Genomic DNA, 18,075 nt, shown 5'->3' with positions numbered 1-18,075 from the left:
GCGGGGAGCGGAGCCGGCGCTGCGGGTGCCTCACCTGCCCCGAGCCGGGCCCGGGAGCAGCATCCTGCAGAGCAGCCCATGGGGAGCCCCGGCAGCCCGGCATGGACAGCCTGGGCAGCAGCCTCAAGAAGAAAGCCACGGAGCAGCACTACAGGGCCGAGGTGATGATTGCTGGAGAGCAGCTGAGGTAGGAGGTCCTGGGGTCCTCCTGCCCCCGGGGCTCTGGGCTGAATCCCGTTAGCAGCAGGCTCAGAGCTTTACCCCTGAGCCAGCTCTTGCCCCTCTCCAGTGCCTGCTGATCCATCTTTCACCCACCAGAGTGCTGAGCCAGCTTTTCTTCTGTTCTACCTTGTCCTGCTGCTCCTCTCTGGCATCCCCCACCCTTCACCCCCAGGTACCAGGGGACTGACGGGTCAGTTTAGATGGCAGCAGATTTTTTTTGTCCCGTTCCACCTTCCCCGAAGCACGGGGAGTGAAGTGGTGGCACTGGGCAGCCCCCACAAGGTCCCTGACCCTGGCTGGATGAGGACAGCAGCGCTTCTGGGGATGCTTTCGGGGTGACTGGGAAGGGCATTCCACGAGTGCCACGTGCCTGAACTGGATCTTCCCTTTCCTGAAAGTCTCTTTTGGGAACTTCTGCTGGTTTGTAGTCCCAGTCCTTCAGCAGCTTCTGAGGGTTTTCTTCTTATGAGGACAGAAATCCTTTCTCCCATGCAATGTGTGGCTGAGAAAACGTGGGGATCAGAACCCCCCCCTTGCTTCCAAGCATCTGACTGTGGGCTTTCCTAGCTCTAGAGCAGTTTGCTTGTTTGTATCTGGAGCTGTTCTGGTTTGTTATGAAATGTGGGTGGAAAATAGGAAATATATCCTTGATAATGTAAATAGTCCAGAGCCTGAGTGTGCTATCATCAGATCCCTAAAATTAGCTTGGTGTAGGTTTGTGCATTCCTAGTGAGCACTGTTAGCTTTAGCTTTATTATTTGTACCATATCAAGGATTGATAATTTCCAGCTAAGAATTGGGGCCCCATCTTAAACATACAGCCAAGGGACAGAGTAGATTTATTCATATTTATATTTCCAGTAACTTATCTGGAGTGACTGAGGTTTAAGTTGAGCCCCATAGCCTGGGCCAAAGGAAGGGGTCAGGTATTGAGAAAGAAAATAAAATACACAAGCTGTGTGTTAAAACTGTGTTCCCTATGTGGGGGGTGATGTGGCTTCCCCACGCCTTTTGCAGGACAGGAGCAGATCAGAGCCTGGACCATGTGGTGATTGTGACTCTAAGCATGAGAAGGGGATAGAGCAAATTTGTTTGTGAACAGGACTTTTCCATTACACTGCACACTGGGCTAAAGTTGAATAAAAACCCCAAAATTTATGTAGTTTGGGGACATCCATCTTTTTTTTTTTTTTTTTTTTTTTTTTTTTTTTTTTTTTTTTTTTTTTTTTTTTTTTTCCCATAGTTGCAGTGCCTTGAAGTTTCCTGGTTTTGGGAGCTCCCAGAATCTGAGAGTTCACAGTGAGGGAGAGGAGGGTCCTTTTGCTGGGGCTGGGCACACAACTATTGCATCCTTCTGCTTTGGTCTGGGCAGGAGCCTGTTCCAGGTGCACAAGGATGGGAAGGAGCTGTTGGTGTAAAACCTGGGGAGGAGGCTGAGGAGGTGGACACCAGCCTGGAGCTGGGCTGCTCCTTCCACTGAGCCTCTGGCTGGAAGGAGAATTGAGTGAGGCAGAACACACAGAGTTTGAATTTGTCCCTTGTGTTTTGGGGATCTCACAGCCTGGCAGGTCAGGAGTTAGTGGCATGGATCTTCCTGGATAGCCAGTGGAGAGCAACAGGGAAACTGAGGCAGAGAGGCTGGGTGATGTGTCAGACAACAGCAGATGGACAGGGATAAAAATGTCCACGTTGTCCTCCCCTGCTTTTCCCCAGATGTGGAATACAGAGGCATGGAAAGGAGCCTTGCAGCTGCCCTGAGTCAGTAAACCTCCATCAGCAAATAACGCTGCTGTATCCACACGAAACATCAAACATTTGTTTTTCCCTGCTCCCCGCTTCCTGCCCTGCCTCCCCACTATTACATTAAATCAAACAAACCTTTGCTCCATCTTTACAGTTCTTTGGCTTCCCAGCAAGTTTGCAAATGCCTCAGAGTTTGGTTTGGCCAGAGGGGTGAGTCTGTTCAGTGTCAGGATGTGTTTCCCAGCCAGGAATAGCTGCACAAGTGAGGGCTGGAGGAATGCTCCGTGTGGATGGCTGGGGGAATGAAGTGGATCCTGAAGGAATCAGTGGGACATTGGCCAGTGGGGTTTAGGTTTGCCTATCTGCCAGGGTCCCTCTGCTTCAGCGGCTGCCTGCCCCAGGAAGGGGGGAAAAAAATGTATTTTGAGTTTCTCTTCAGTAGAAAGACAAAAATAAAAATTTCACTGATATTTTGGCCTTGAGTCTGACAGAGCTGCTGGCTCAGGCTCGTTCCTCACGTCTGCTGTCATTCCTCTTGTGTCAGACATATAAACTTGCATGAAAATCACATTGGTTTTGCTGGGCGTTGTGTATTCCTGGGTGGCATTCTGTAAGAGAGGCCCAATTAGTCACTTCTAATTGCAACAAATGGCTTATCTACACAGAGAGGCTCTGGAGCAGCTTCCTCGCTTTGCATTCACACCCTGCTGTAATCAGAGTTCCTCAAGTATGGACAAGCCCTGGTGCACTCTCATCTGGGTATTCCCATGGTCAAGAGAAGCAGCTGGGCTCTAATAGCTCTGCTAAGCTGCATTAATCACTCCTAAACATAAAATATACTCAGTAAATTTATATCTTGCACAGGAAAAGTGAGAGGTGAAGGAAGCTTTTTTCCTACAAAGAATAAAATTACATTTTCTGTCACTGTCCAAAACTTTCAGAGCTGGCGAGTGTTTTTTTGTATACTCAGACTGAAGTGCTGTTAAATAAAGTGCTCATACTTTGATGCTCTGGAAATTTGGCTCACTAAAGGTGTGTGGCTGAACGTGCCAAAATTTGTATTCTTGCCCAAAAGTCATTTGTCTGCAGGAAGTTTGGTGGTTCTCTGTTGGACTTGGATCTCTTGTGGAGAGCATGACTTCCTTGAGGAATCATGGGGCACTGCTTGATGTAACAGTGAACATTATTCAAAGATGAGACTTCATGGTCAGAATGACCTTAAAAAGATAATTATAAAATTTCTAGCACTGGTGAAAGGGAGGACTGGGAAGTGGACTTGTGCTTGCTGGGATTTCTTTCTGAGATTTAAGTCTTCCTATACTTATATTTAAATACAAGGAAAATGAAACACCTCAGTACTACTTTGGGTTGTCACAGGTGTGCAAAGCCTGTGTCCCCAGATGTCCTGGTGCTTTTCATATGGGGGGTGATGCAAACTGGGCTTTGCTGAACCCATTTTCAGCAAAATGTGCAGTGTTTGCAGCAGCTCTTTTGCCTGAACGTGCCTCTCCAGCAGCAGCTGCTTTGCAGAAATGCTCCTGTGGCTGTTGCTGCCTTTTAGTGAGCGCTTAGTTGTTTTGGTGGTTTTGTTTGTTTGTTTGTTCCTGTGAAGATATGAACAGAAAAGATCTTTTAGATGGTGCATCTTTCCAAGGCCACTCATTTGTGCTTAGCTGCTGTGGCACTGTGAACTAGAATTAATATCCTTGAAAGATCCACCTTGTCATTTGAGATGCTCAAGGTTTGTTTACATGGGAGGTGAGGGAGAGTTTATTCCTCTTCTGTTTGGATGTCCCTTTCCACAAGGTTACCCAGAATGAATAATGATGGCTTTGTAGTGACCTTGACAAAGAAACAATTTGCTTACCCAACACAACCTCCCCAAAGCAAACGCACGTGGAGGCTCTGCCTGCCAAGCCAGGAGTGTTTCATAAGAGCCCATTCTCATGTTCCAGCAAGTGTTTTATCCTGACCTTATTCTGCTTTTTTTCTTTTTCCTTTTGAAGAAGTAAAGTGTCCACAGGGTGGATTTTGCCATCTAGAAAACTCATAATATAATATAATATATATATATTATTATATATTTCCTTAATCTGATTTATCTGGAGGCATGATTAGAACCCACTCATGGTCTCACCAGCCTTGTTTTTATAACATCACACAAGAGCTGTTACATCCTGTGGCTGAAGGACAAAGTTTGTCTCTTCAGGGTTGACAGGAAACAGTAAACAAGAGGAAAGTGAAAAGTCTGCAAGGACATTCCAGTCGAGCCTCTTCCGCTGCCCTGAGTCTGCAGGACAGAGGGAAAACTCGTCACAAGTTTAAACCAGCCCTTAAAGGCCCAAGATGCTGCTCCAGAGGTGCTGAAATACCACTTAATTCCTGTCCTGGCAGTTGCTCCCAGTCAAATATTTTCAGAATAAATGTATTTTTTTTAATTTTTAAATCTTGGTCCTTAGCAGCTTTGCTTCCTAAAAATATTTTCTTTTTAAATTTTATTTATCTCCTTTAAAATCTGTGCAAATTTCTTTTTCTGTATTGTGAAACATGATCAAATAAAGGGAATAAAATAGGGGAAATAGTGTTCTCCTAACCAGTTTCTATTCAGGCCTTCTGTGATTATGGTCTATGTATTATTATATGTATAGGGGGTGTGTGTGAATGTAAAAAAAAATAAAATATATATATATACATATATATATATACACACACACATATATATATATAGACTATATATATTCTGTATATAGACTCCTGTAGACTCTTGGTGGCAATAGAGCACTGTTAGAACATTTCTTATCTTTACCAAATACTCTTCTAAAGTGCCTTCTCACTTTTTGATTGTGAAGGAGAGAAAACATGAAATTGTCTGTGTCTTCCTCCATGGGCAGGGATCCTCTGTTTGCAGTCACTGCTGACTGTGTCTGGTTGCATTTTGACAGTGGACCATGAAATAAAGGAAGAAAAAAGACAAAAACTCTAAAAATAGCAAGGCAGCTGTCTGTGGAGTGTTCTTTCTGGGTAAAACCCATCTGCAGAATGAGTGCTGGGCACATGTGGGAATCAACCTTCCAGGTAAAGAATGAAATGCTGGATATGGACCTCAGGATTTGAGGGAGGTCTGTGCAAGGCACGGCCAGGAGCTGGTTCTGCATGAATCTTTAGTTTAGTGTTTTAATTAGCAGGAAGGTCTGAAAACTTCTCAGTATTAATTGCAACAATCAATTACTAATGATTCTTCTAACAAAATATTTGATGGTAAAAATTTTAGGAACTTAGTATTTATAAATGTTGCAATACAGGATGATCCATTATTAGCTGAGAGGTTTTTAGGGTATTCAAACTTCTTGTGACGTACCTAAAAGTGTTGTCCAACAGGCATAACTTTTCCAAAAAAGAACAAAAGAACTTGAGGCATGAAATAACAAAAGGCTGCAGTGTTTAATGCCCTAGTAAAATTCACTGGCCCAGGGCAAAACTGGGAATTGCGATGAATAATTTGAAAAAAAACCATCCTGGAGTTACAGAGATGTTTAATTAATATCTCCCCTCAGAGCCTGCTGCACACACTGGACATTTTCCAGCATGGGTGTTTTGGGAACAGTCATGGCTACAGGGCAAAGGTTTGGCCCCTGGACAGATCTGCTGCCAAAGAGGGCTGGCTTTGGCTGGAGCACAGAGGAACTCTGTGCCTTGTGGCTCACTCAGTTGTTAAGGTCCTTTTGAAAGTCAAAGCTGTGCTCACCTGAGTAACCTTCCCCCATCTACCTTTCCATGGGAGCTGCAGACCAGCCATAACATCAGGGCTGTTAGGGTAGGAGGGTTGTTTCTGGGTAAACTCTGTCCAAATCAATCCCAGCTGGACCCAGAAAATGCCAGGACTGTTGTCCACTGCTGCTGTGGGTTGGTGGGCACAGGGATTAGGCAGTGCTGGCATCCACCTGGCACTCTTTGCTTGGACAGGAGAAAGGAGGGCTCCTGTTACTGCTCCCACCTGGAGTTATGAGCGAGGCTCTGTCCTGGGGGCAGCTTTATTCCTGCTTTTGTGGCCATGGGGAAGAACTAGACACAGAACCATGCCAAGAGACATACACAAACACAAATGTGCTATTTGTACATACGAATACATGTACTTTTTATTTTCTGAGTTTTGTCCCCTCTTCACCCTCTTTGGTTGGCTGCTATGGTTTTTTAGAGGCTTGTTTAGAATGAGAAGACAAGTATGGGTCAGACTACATCTGCTGAGTGGTGGCAGGAGGGGAGAAGGGGATGGTGGGGAGGCTCCCTGGGATTGGCTGGTGCAGCCTGGCAGCGCCAGGGGGTTTGGCTGAATTGATCAGTCCCTGGCTGCTTGGCACCAACCCCACCACGCCCAGGCTGCTCTCTCCAGGCTGGACAGATCCGGGCATCAGACCCAAGCTCCCGTGCGAGCCCAGCTGTGCTCAGTGGCTGCCTTTCCCCCCAGGCTTCGTCTCCACGACGGGAAGCTGATCAAGGACCGGCGGTTCCACCTGCGCACGTACCCCAACTGCTTCGTGGCCAAGGAGCTCACGGACTGGCTGATCGAGCACAAGGAAGCGCCCGACCGCGAGACCGCCATCCGCCTCATGCAGAAGCTGATGGACCACTACATCATCCACCACGGTGTGTGGGGCTCCTGCTGCCCCCGGGGCGGGCTGTGTGTCTGCTCACCCTGGGTGCCACTCAGCCCGGCACGCAGGAGTCCCTGAGTGCCGCCCTGCCGTGGGTGAGGGCTCCTGGAGAGGCTGGGAAAGGCAGGATGGGGCTGGGTCGGTGTGAAGCTGGGTTGGTGTGAAGCTGGGTTGGTGTGAAGCTGTGTTGTTTTGGGGGATTTGCCAGATGCTTGATGCTGGTGAGGGCACGCCTCAAGTGCTGTGCCCAGTTCCAGGCCCTCAGTTTGGGAAGGATGTTGAGACTCTGGAGCATGTCCAGAGGAGGCAACAAGGCTGGAAATGGGCTTGGAACATCTACCCTGTGAGGAACCACTGAGGGAGCTGGGGTTGGTTACCCTGGAGAAAAGGAGACTCAGAGGTGACCTTATCACCCTCTATAACTCCTGAAAGGTGGCTGTGGTCAGGTGGGGGTTGGTCTCTTTCTCCAGGCAGCACTGACAGAACAGAGGACACAGTCTCAAGCTGTGCCAAGGGTTGGCTATTAGGAAAAAGGTTTTTACAGAAAGAGTGATACAGTTCTGGCATGGCCTGCCTGAAGAGGTGGTGGAGTCACCATCCTTGGATGTGTTTAACAAAGCCTGGATGTGGCACTGGGTTTAGTTGAGGTTTTGGGGCTGGGTTGGACTTAGTGATCTTGAAGGTCTCTTCCAACCTGGTCATTCAGTGAATTCTGTGAGTTCCCTGCCCACCAGAGAAGGGGCTTGGGCTGTGCACTGGTAAAATAATGTCTATAGTGTCTCCTCTTTGAAAGCAAGCTCGGTGACACCTGACCTGTATTCCTGTACCCAGGTGGGTGTTTGTACAGCAGCTGGTCTGGCTCGTGTCTGTGTCACACAGAAGTGCAAGATGAATTACAGCACATTTCACATCTGCACCATAAGACCCCAGTGCTCCTCAGTTCCTCAGGCTGGGACAAAGAGAGCTGTGGGGTCCATATCACTCCAAGGAAAATTTAATCTGACATCTGTGAAGCTGAAGCTGGAGCAATCCTTTAGGAAAGCCTCCCTTGGTATTTAAGTGTGTGCTGTCATTACAACGGCTTGTCTGTGGAACCTAATTAAAAAGAAATTTTAAAAGGAAGGAGAAAAAAAAAAGGAAGTGTGGAGAAAATCAGCTTGATGCTCAAGCCCAGCTCTCAGCAATACTCAGGTTTTTTTCTTTTTAAAAATTTCTTTGGGACTTTCAGGAGTTTTGAATTAACTCGGGTCACATACTGAGCTCTGTGCTGCAGAGCAAGGTCCAGCCCTTGGTCCCGACATAACAACAGAAAACAAGTTGTGCTTCAGATGGGCAAAAAGCAATTCCTGTCCATGTGGTTTTCAGGCCCAGCCAGGAACAAAACCCCCAGAGTGTCAAACAGCCCTGGAACCCTCTGCCATGGGAGGGAAGGGCTGTGGCTGAGCTCTCCTGCTCCCAGGGCTCTGGGGCAGCAGCTGGGGCTGCCTGGAGCTGGGTGCTGCTTTGCCACACGAGGATGTAGCTGAGGAGACAGAAGCAGATGATGACCACACCAAACCAAACCCTCTCCTCCCCCCTCCTCTCTGGGGTCCAAAAATAGCTGCCTTTGACCACTGCAATGCAAACACTCCCTGTTGCCATCTGCTCCTTGTTGAGGGTAATGCCCTTTACATTAAACTGACTTGAATTAAAATAAACTGCTGCTGGGCTTTATCACAAAAAGCTGAAGCAGGGAGTTCTCAGTTAACCATTAACACTTACACCTGATTCTTTTTCCATCACTCCAGCTGACAGTTTCAAATAAATCCATTAGTTAATTAAACCTGTGCAGCACTGGGTACCAGCACTGTTTTGATTGCATATTGAGACATGTCCCTCCTGCTCCTGTGACAATTCCTGGCAGGACACAGAAGTTGACTTTCCGGCTTGCCTTGTGCCCATTAATTTTGTTAGTCCTGTGGAAAGAGCACTGGTGCTTGGCAATTGTCTGGCTGAACTGTTTGCCCTCTTCTCCCCTGGCATCCAGATAATTATCTCATGAAGATCATTGTGCTGCCTCTTAATTGTCTGCTGTTCTTTGAGCTTTGGTTCTGTTACACACTGGAAACACACTGAAATTGGTCTTTAAATAGAAAAATTGCTTTGGTTTTCTATGGACACAGTCCTGTAGGATTTCATGTTCTATTCCTGGTTGCAATGGCTTTGGAATTATTGTTCCTTGGAATTATGAGGCTGCAAACTTTCACTTAAAATAAAGGTTGTTAAGACAACTTTCTCAATACTGCCCTCGTGCTTGGTGAGTCACAGGCTTTGGAGCCCTGATTGCATCTGAGACAGCTGCTCTGCTCTGCAGGAACGATGAACCCGAGATAATCTGACAGGTTTTGGCATTTTGCTGCTCACCTGAAGGGGAATGTGGTTTTGCTAGTCTGCTTGGAAGGATGAAAAGGAGTTAAAATTTTCGCAAGAAATATTTTGAATCTTTTGAATTTCACTCCAGTGGATGATGCTACTTCAGTGAGGAAACATTTGCGGTTTTTCTTTTTCTCGTTGACTAATTTTCTTTGCTTTCCAGGCATATCCTTTATTCTAGTTTTTGTTGTTTTTTGTTGTTTGGGCTTTTTTTCTTACCACTTAAATTTCTTCTTCTTGCTTCAGATGGGTGCAGCTGAAGGCAGGCTGACTTTTAAGAGCTGAACTATGATTTTTGGGTTGGGATTTTTGGTCTTTGTTTTAGTCTTGTTGTTGTTTTTACTTGTGGTTTAGGAGTCTGTTTCAGGCAGGTTTATCTCACATATTTATTTAAATATTTGGTGTCCCAAATATTTACCTACTAAAGGTTACATGAACTATTAAGCCATGCATTTACAGAGTGTGTGCCAGTCCCCAAGTTGAATCCGAGGCTTTTAATACAGATTTAATTATTCCAGTTGTATTGCCCCTGGCTTTGAAGGAAATTTTGTCTTGAGGTCAGTTTGCCATGCACATGAATTGGGCAGGGCTGGCATAAAATGATGTGGAAAAGTTTGTGTCATTGTTTTTAGCTTGTGAGTATTTTTGATAGACAGATATGGGGGTTTGAGCGCAGTGTGGATTTTTTACCTCTGTCCTCTAAGTCTGCTTACATGTGGCTGTAGCTTTTAAAAAAAACTTGATTGAGGCAATTCTGTTCATCCTCTTTCAGTCTAAATCAAAACATTAACACTTAAATGAAAAAAAAAAAAAAGTCCTGCTTTTTCTAATGAATATTTTAGTGTCTGGAACACAATGCAGCCCCCAACTCCAGCTTTGCCAAGGTCTGTACTTTGGGATTGACCTCTCCCAGCAGCATGAGCTTCAGGTGTTCACGGGCAGGTAATTTTTGGGGACTGAGGGCTCGGATGCCGATTATTCCATGGGACACATGGGAGGGACATGGCACGAAGCCCTCACAGCTTTTAGCTTGGACACACCACCCTGCTGAGGTGAGCCCTGCGTGTCCCTGACATCCCTGCCCTGTGTCCCTCCAGTCTGTGACGAGCACTCGGACTACAAGGATGCCAAGCTGCTCTACCGCTTCCGCAAGGACGACGGGACCTTCCCCCTCAGCAAGGACGTGAAGGTGTTCCTGCGAGGGCAGAGCCTCTATGAGAAGTACGTGAGTCCTCCCTGGCCCTGGGGCTGTGCCCTGCTGGCTGTGCTGGCTGCTGGTGCCCTGCAGCTGGGAGCCCCAGCTCCTGCCGGCTCTGCTTTCCCTTCTCTGCACTCCCTGCTGTCCCGCTGGGAAATGCTGCGTCCTGAGCCCCTGTCACAGCTGCAGGACAACCAGGGCATGGGAGTGGAGTTTTACTATGGACTCGTGGATGCTTCCAAGGGCTCCAGCCCACGTGCAGGGTCTGGGATCTGCTGCAGGCAAGGGCAGTCTGAGTGCTCCTGGGATGAGCACATCCAGTGGCCATTCCCAGCACTTTCCCAGCCTCCTTGTGTGAGCAGCTTCCACCAGCTGTGTTAGGACTTGTGTCCCACCAAAATCAGCAAGGCATGGGACTTTCAGGACCTTCGTGGGCCTGGGTGCATGCCCCTTTCTTAGCCTATTAGCCTATGTAGGCTATTCATGGCCTAAATTAGGCTATTTCTTAGCCTAATTTGCAAAATTGTAATGGAAAAGGTTATTGCCAGAGAGTAGAGAAAACTCCTTCCACTCCCAAGTGTTTCATTTTCGTTGTGTCGATTGTTTCTCGTTCTAAATCCAAGCCATCTTTCCAGAGTTTAACCCCAGCCCACCCTCTGGACCAGGTTCCTTTAACAGCCTCTTCACAGCTTCACATCCTCCCCCTCTGGCAGCGAGTCACAAACCGGCCCCGAAGGACAGTCCTCCATCCGGCCGGGTGTGATTTTGGGCGTGTCCCTGCCCCTGTGCCAGATGCGCATCCCTTGCGCTTTGCTCTCGATCCGTGCCCGTGGGATGGGGAGAGCATCCCGGCCCCGATGGCTGAGCCGGCTGCACCCTCTCGTGGAGACGCTGGATTTCGCTCTCACACGCTGCCTGCTGACCGAAACCCACCTTGTCCTGGCATTGGCACTGCCTGCCGTGTGTTACCCACACTCAGTCTCTCGCTTGGCTTCCCCTGCGGTCTTTAGCCGAGCTCACAGCCCGCCCGGTTTTGCTGGAGATTTACAAAGGTGCCCGACTGCAGCTCCGCGTTCCTCCCTCCCTGCCCGCTGCTCCCCGGCAGGAATGTTCTGGCTGCAATGCTTTGCCCGCTTCCCTCAGCCTTGCTTCACCCGGCTGGGATCCCCTGGGACTGGCAGGGATGTTTGGCATCACGGGAGCCTTGTCCCACCTCTGTGCCAGGCTGGTGAGCGTGGAAGAGTCAATCCTGAAGGTGAGGGAGGAGAACTCGGTGAAGTACCAGAGGACTTTCCTGGGCTCTGAGATGATCGACTGGCTGGTTCAGGAGGGAGAGGTGGAGAACAGGCAGGAAGCAGTGGAGCTGGGCCGGGCACTGCTGGAGCACGGGATCATTCAGCATGGTGAGCCAGGGCTGGGAAGCGAGGGATGAGCGTGGCTGGGGAGGAACAAACCCCCATTCATGCCAAGCAACAAGTGCTGGTCAAGTGCCCACTTGGAGATGGCAATGGAGCCTTTGAATTCTATGTTTGGAGCTGGTGACCTTTGAAACTGGAGCAATCTTTACCATCCGCAAGGGCTTTGAGATGAAATCTGAGCTCTTGCTCTTCAGCTCTTCAAAGCCTGCGGCCACAGGGCTGGGCTGCACCCCTGGGTTTGGAGGGCTGGGGCGTGAGGATGTCATGTTTAGCTCGTCTTGGCTGGAGATCATATCCATCTGCTATAATTAAACTTCCAATTCGGAAGGCAGGGAGTCCTCTGAGTGTCTTGGGACAAGGGCAGGTGGAGGGCTGTGCCAGTGAGTGCCCCCCTGGCAGATGGCACCTCTAGGGGGGTGGCCCTGCTCTTCCTCCCTCCCTGCAGGCAGAAAAGCTGCAGTAGGGCACAGGGGCATTAAAAACAATTCATGAGGGTCCCTCAGGATATTTGTTATTTCTTTTTCCACCCCCTCAGCCTCTCCCTCCTGCCCTGTTCTCTCCTAGTCTCCAATCGGCATCACTTCTTTGACAGTGACATCCTCTACCACTTCTGGATCAACTTCCGCCGGCGCCGGCGCCTGACGGAGCTGCTCAATGAGAACTCCTCCCGTGCCCTCTCCGAGAGCCCTGACAGCCCCTTCTGCCTCCGCAAGCTCAACCCAGAGCCAGGCAACACCAGCTTCCTCTCTGGTAACGGGATGTGAAAGCAAGGATTAGTTATCCGAGTGTCCGGGGATGAGGGTGTCGCTCCGGCAGAGTTTGAGGGGTTCCTCTGGGCACCCCATGAGGTGAACACCCATCCCACTGGTTTGTGGTGGGTGTCACAATGCACTGACAGTCTCTAGCACAGCCCCCTGTCCCAGGAAAATAACTCAGCATCAGATCAGCTCTTGATCTTTCTTTGAAGCTGGTTTGACTCTTTCTAAGCTCAAATACTTCTGTGCACACACACCTTTCAAGTGTAGGTCAGGCTTGGGGGGAAGTTTGTTATTTTAAACTAGTCTGTTTTTACACAGAAATTTTTTTATGTGCCTCTTTCAGTGCAGACCAACAAGGAGATCAAAGTTGTCTCAGCAGTTCGAAGGAGCAGCATCACTTCCCTCTCTGGAAACTCCAACACCTACTTCAGTGCTCCTCCTACCTTGGTATTCCCTCCTGTGCCTGAGTGCAACCCTAAATCAGGTCTGGGCTTCTGCATTGTCTGTTGTTATATGGGAGACATCTACTCCTGCAGGGCACGGGCTCAAGCCCAGCCCCAAACCCATCAAACCCCTCAGCCTCACCTCTGCATCTTGATTTGAAAAGTTGTGCTTGTGTTTGGAACACCCCTGAGATGAACACGAAGGTTTTTGTGTGCAGGAACTGTGGTTCTAACATCTGTTTTCCAGCCCAGGGTGATCCCCAGGCTGCCTTGTTATGCACTTTCCTGTACAAACCCCTTGATTCTGATGGAATCTGTCACCTTCTGCTCTAGTGTTAAAGAGACCTGTCACCACTGAGGAGCTGCTGTCCCCTGGGACCCCCTATGTCAAGAAAACGCTGACTGTGAGTGACCATTGGGAGTGGCATTGCTAATCCAGCAGCACCCAGCTCCCTGCCTGCTTTTTGGTGGTTTTCTGTTGGCTGCTCTGACCTCTCTGTGCTAAAGCTTTGACTGCTTGTCACATCATCGTGGCTTTTTGTTGGTGACTCTCTAGGGGTCAATGTCTTTACACTTTCTTGTGAGTGGAAATGTGCTCAGCCCCTCTGAGAGCTTAATGCATATCCATGAGGTAGATCAGGGGAAAAAAAAAGTGTTTTCTGGCCAGAAAAAAATATCCCATTTTGGAGTTTTTTTGCCATTGATCAGGCCCTGGCACAGAGTGCCCAGAGAAGCTGTGGCTGCCCCTGCATCCCTGGAAGTCTCCAAGGTCAGGTTGGATGGGGTTTGGAGCAACCTGGGATGTGGAAGGTGTCCCTGCTCATGGCAGGACATGGTGGAACATGGTGATCTTTAAGGTCCTTTCCAATGCAACCCATCCTAATATTCTCTGGTTTCTGTTCCAACCAGCTCCATGCAGGTTGTAGAATCAGTAAGTCTTGTGACACTTGGGACTGTGGCACTCACCCTCTGTCACACCGTTTATGCATCTTTCAGGTCCCTCTGCAGATCAGGGGTGTTGATTTGATCCATCAGCCTCTGATGGAGCTGCACTGGGTGGGGGGAACATCCAAGGGCCACTCTTGCCTTCTTTATGTTGGACTTTCTGCATGGACAAATCTCCAGGATGCTGCAGACATCTCAAGTTTGGGGCTTTTGTTTTTTAAACTCTTTCTAAAGCTGTAGGACTGGTCAAGTCCACTGGTGGGTGGAAATGCTGCAAGGCAGCTCCTGCCCTGTGGATCCTATTGCACTTGGCTATTTTTGTGTCTCACCCCTCCACTGCCCACCTCTGAAAGGGGCAGTCTCACAGAGATCAGTGCAGGAAGCGTGAGGGCTGCCTTGCCATGCTGCTTTGGCACCAGGAAATGTGGATCAGGTTCCCAAATTAAGTGTGCTGTACAAAGTGGTGGGAAGGAGCAAGAAAAACCAGGCTGGTGATTGGCACGGCACATCTGAGGAGTGCTGTTCATTCTCCTCCTGGACGCTCTTGCCCTGCCCTTCAACTCTGCCAGCCTGGGCCTTTCATGGCTCATTTCCTCCTGCTTAGCTCTGCAGTTGCTGTTATTTATTTATACGGGCCATGTGCAAAGTGCCTTGGGAATTCCTTTTCTCTTTTGGGCACTTCAGAGGGCCGCGGTACCACAGCAAACTGCTCTGCAGGCTGACACCAGAGTGGCAAGGCAAGAGCAGCCCCTTCCACCCAGGAAATGCTCTGCTGTGCCAAGGAAAAGGCACAGCACATGTGTGTGCCCTGGGAATGTTCTCAAGCATGCTCGAGGAGCATGCCTTGCATTTCAGCTTGATGCTGCCTGTGATTCTCCTTCCTGCACAGGCTGGAAATTAATCAGAAATTAGCTTTGTAGCTTTGCAGGGAGCAGTTAATCACTTCTGCATCTCACTTGGTGCACGGCCTTTTCTCTCCTGCCCATACAGGCTAGGATCATGAGCTCTCTGTCTCTCTAGGAGCTGTTGCATCTCCTCTCTCCAGCCCATTCCTTGGTTTTTAAATCCCTTTTGTTTTCCTTGCAGATTGTGGGGGATGCAGTGGGCTGGGGGTTTGTGGTTCGAGGGGGAAGACCTTGCCACATCCAGGCAGTGGATCCAGGAGGACCTGCTGCTGCTGCAGGGATGAAGGTACTTCCTACTCGTGGAGAATAAACAGGATTTGTGTCCTGTTCGAGCTTTTTGGGCTGAACACATCCTCCAGGATATTCCCACCTCCTGCCCTGGGGATCAGACTGATGGAATGGGCACGTGGAGCTCTGGGAGAGATGGAGGGAGGGATGTTCTCTGCAGCAGAGTGCCCTGTGTGTGCTGGCAGAGTGCAGGATTTGCCTTTTCCAGGGCAGCACAGGGGCTGTGGGCAGCTGAAACTCAAAAAACTCTGTCAGAAGTAAACCATCCCTGTGCCAGACCTTGGAACTGTCAAAATGGTTTGAGCTACTAAAAACAAAGCAGAGAATTCCCAGTTCAGTTCCAGTGACTTTATATAACCCCAGGGAGGCAGGGAAGGAGCAGAGCTTTGTCCTGAATCACAGTTCCTAGAATGCTCAGCTCCTGAGCATTTTGTTTCCCTGCTATTAGCAATGGACTTCTCCATTAAGCTGTTTTCCAATAATATCAAATTGATGCCTTAATTTGATTCATCAAGTAAGTTCCAGTATTTACAGCTCAGGAGAAATTAACTCAGAGCTTGAAACTCACTTTAGGCCCAGGCATGTGAGTTTGGTGTGCAGTCTTAGGCATGAATGAAAGTGTTGACTTTCCCAGTTCCTTACAGAAACCCCAGCAGCGAGGCAGTAATTTCTAAAAGCTGATACAAGTCTAAAGTCAAATGAATATTTGAAACAATGGGATTTTTCAGAGGCAGAGTGTGACTCCCTGTTTGCTTCAGGCAGGATTGGAAGGGGATGGATGAATTTGTTTCATTTACTCAAGAGCCCAGTTAATTTCTACTTACCTAATCTCATTTGCTACCAAATTGCTGGATGTTAATATTGTGTTTCATTTCCATCTGTGAAATGAGCCCCTGCTCATAAATGAGTCTTTTTTTCCTCTGCTAGCTCACAGCCCAAATCCCCTCGGTCCCATTTTTATGACACAGTGGTTGCAGCACTGTGATTATTGGTGTAGCTACAGGGTGGTGATGCTTGAGGTTTCCAGGACTTTAACACGAGCTATTTGCATCTCAGCCCCTGGTTGAGGAGGTGCTGGGCAGGGGGGGCTGAGGGGCTGGGGGTGAGCTGTGCCTCCTCTCTTGCAGGTGTGCCAGTTTGTGTTCTCAGTGAATGGGATGTATGTTCTGCACCTGGACTATCAGACCATCAGCAGCCTCATCATGACAGGACCACGGACTCTGGTGATGGAAGTCATGGAAGCCATTGAGTGAGCCAAGGAGTCTCTTGCCACTGCTCTTTGGAAAGGCAGGGCTCTCCTCTTGGCAGGGATGGACTGTGGGGAGGGACCAAGCTCGACCACTCACTGTGATGTGTTACCCAGGCATTTTGATGTATTTTCAAATAAATACATTTGAATGGACAAATCTTGGATTTTTTGAAATATTTGTCTCTACCTGCTCTTAGAGTATCTGAGCTCTTGAATCTCCTCTTTAGTGCCAGTGTGAGAATTCAGCACTTAATGAAGCCCACCTTAGAGCAAGCCCTTCACCAGCCAGGCTGTGAGGCAGGTGGCAAAGCTGGTAAGCAGCAAGAAGTTGATACCAAGTGAGTCTGTCTGAGCTGCCCTGAGCTGTCTGTGCACTCTTCAAGAACACAATGTGCTCTCCAGATGGCCCCATAAGCTGTGCCCCCGGCTCTGTCAAGAAAATAAGGAAATGGATACAGGAGTGTGTGTTCCTTGTAAAGTCCAAGGCTCCTGCTACTCTCTTGGCTTAGCCACGCTCACAGCCAGGGCTGGTTGCTGTTCCCAGCTGTTTCTTGAAAAGGTGACACTTCCATGATTGTGCTTTTTGTGCACCCACCCCTTAATAATGCTTCATTTCATTAATCAGCTTCACCTCAGCAAGGAGGCAGGCAGAGATCCCCAACATCATGGGCTGATACCAACCTAGTGGGGAGCAGTGGGTAAAGGAGGGACCAAAACCAAAGAGTGCCCAAAAGGAAATGTGTCCTGGTCTGAATGTGGCTCTGGGAAGGAACAAAAATGAGTAAAAGCCACCAAAATCCAGCCCCCTGTCCCCTGCTGATTGCAGGATGTCTGCATTTGCAGCCAGTGCAAAATATTCATTGCAAACTACCCTGAAAGTGAACTAAATATAGAAAAACAGGTAATAACAAGAAATTAGGGAGGTTTCCTTCTTTCCAGTCCACAGAGCATCCTGTTTGTGATTATTCTGCTGTGCTGTGCACAGCTGGATGATTGCCAGCACTCCTGGTTAGGGCAGGGTCCTCAGTGCAGCTCCTCTGGCCACAAACCAAGCCTTAAAAACACCCCATAAAGGCCAAAGATAGTAATTTAGATTTGTGTTAAAATGGGGTTGACTTTCTTGGAGAGTCTGGTGTCAGCTGTGCATCAGGTATTTCCCTACTGCTGGCTGCCTTTTTTCCCTTGGTGTAAAGGGGTCTCTGCTCTCCCAGTGCTGGTTCTGAGGTCATGGGACAACCTGGAGCACAGAATTCCTGGAACAGGGTCCAGGCAAGATGTTTGCATTGATAACTGGGGTCCTTCCAGCCCCTAAGTGGAACCAGACCATCTCCTCAACAAACTCATTTGTAGCATTCAGTGCACGAGTTCAGCAACCTCCATCTGCCTTTTTGCTTTGTAAATTCTCTTTAGGGAGAGTTTGGGTGTCTGTGATGTGCAAAGGTGTAACCCAGGGTTCTTGGCTTGCACTAAGGTCAAATCCAGCAGGTTTAGGTGTGAGCACCTTGGGAAAGGCAGGTCAGGAAACAACACCCTGAACACAAGCACTGAAAACAGCTCCAGCATTTTCTGTGTCAAAGCAGGAATTTTTAATTCTGGATCTGAATTCCTTGGAAGCACAGGAGATAAGTGCTGATATCTTTCTCCTACTTTTAAAGAAACCTGTAGCAGCTCTGAGCAACATCAGAAGGCCAGCAGGAATTTCAGAAGAGGTAATTTGTGGTATTTACACAAAGGACAGTAACAACCCTCTCTGCTTTGTTCTATGAAGATTTGTTGCCCACTTTTTGCCCAGAGAGGCTGTGGCTGCCCCATCCCTGGAAGTGTTCAAGGCTGGGTTAGATG

At 48.5% G+C, this 18,075-nt stretch overlaps 1 protein-coding gene across 4 annotated transcripts; it reads left to right on the top strand.

Moving 5' to 3' along the window:
* The first annotated feature begins 8 nt into the window (after positions 1–8).
* LOC135282084 (DEP domain-containing mTOR-interacting protein-like) lies at positions 9–16,390 on the top strand. 4 transcript variants are annotated; one of them, XM_064391583.1, is made up of 9 exons: positions 9–161; positions 6,431–6,609; positions 10,127–10,250; positions 11,452–11,630; positions 12,210–12,395; positions 12,747–12,887; positions 13,180–13,250; positions 14,878–14,982; positions 16,112–16,390. In XM_064391583.1, the coding sequence occupies exons 1-9, from the start codon at positions 79–81 to the stop codon at positions 16,235–16,237; spliced, it is 1,194 nt and encodes a 397-aa protein (XP_064247653.1). In that variant the 5' UTR covers positions 9–78; the 3' UTR covers positions 16,238–16,390. The 4 variants fall into 4 exon arrangements, with proteins under 4 accessions (XP_064247653.1, XP_064247652.1, XP_064247655.1 ...); XM_064391582.1 differs by having other exon boundaries at positions 9–187; XM_064391585.1 differs by lacking the exon at positions 11,452–11,630 and having other exon boundaries at positions 9–187; positions 12,238–12,395.
* Positions 16,391–18,075: the final 1,685 nt, after the last annotated feature.

The sequence above is a fragment of the Passer domesticus genome, chromosome 16, assembly GCF_036417665.1.
Source record: "Passer domesticus isolate bPasDom1 chromosome 16, bPasDom1.hap1, whole genome shotgun sequence".
Taxonomy (NCBI): Eukaryota; Metazoa; Chordata; class Aves; order Passeriformes; family Passeridae; genus Passer; species Passer domesticus.
The sequence above is the reverse complement of the archived record's forward strand: the minus strand, read 5'-3'. Positions and strand labels throughout refer to the sequence as shown.

What these genes read in the sequence shown, in the direction of transcription:
- LOC135282084 (XM_064391582.1), top strand. Translation starts at nt 102, where the DNA reads ATGGACAGCCTGGGCAGCAGCCTCAAGAAGAAAGCCACGGAGCAGCAC. An exon ending in ATTGCTGGAGAGCAGCTGAG is followed by an intron (nt 188 to 6,430) that starts GTAGGAGGTCCT and finishes CTTTCCCCCCAG; the next exon opens with GCTTCGTCTCCACGACGGGA. An exon ending in GGGCAGAGCCTCTATGAGAA is followed by an intron (nt 10,251 to 11,451) that starts GTACGTGAGTCC and finishes CCTCTGTGCCAG; the next exon opens with GCTGGTGAGCGTGGAAGAGT.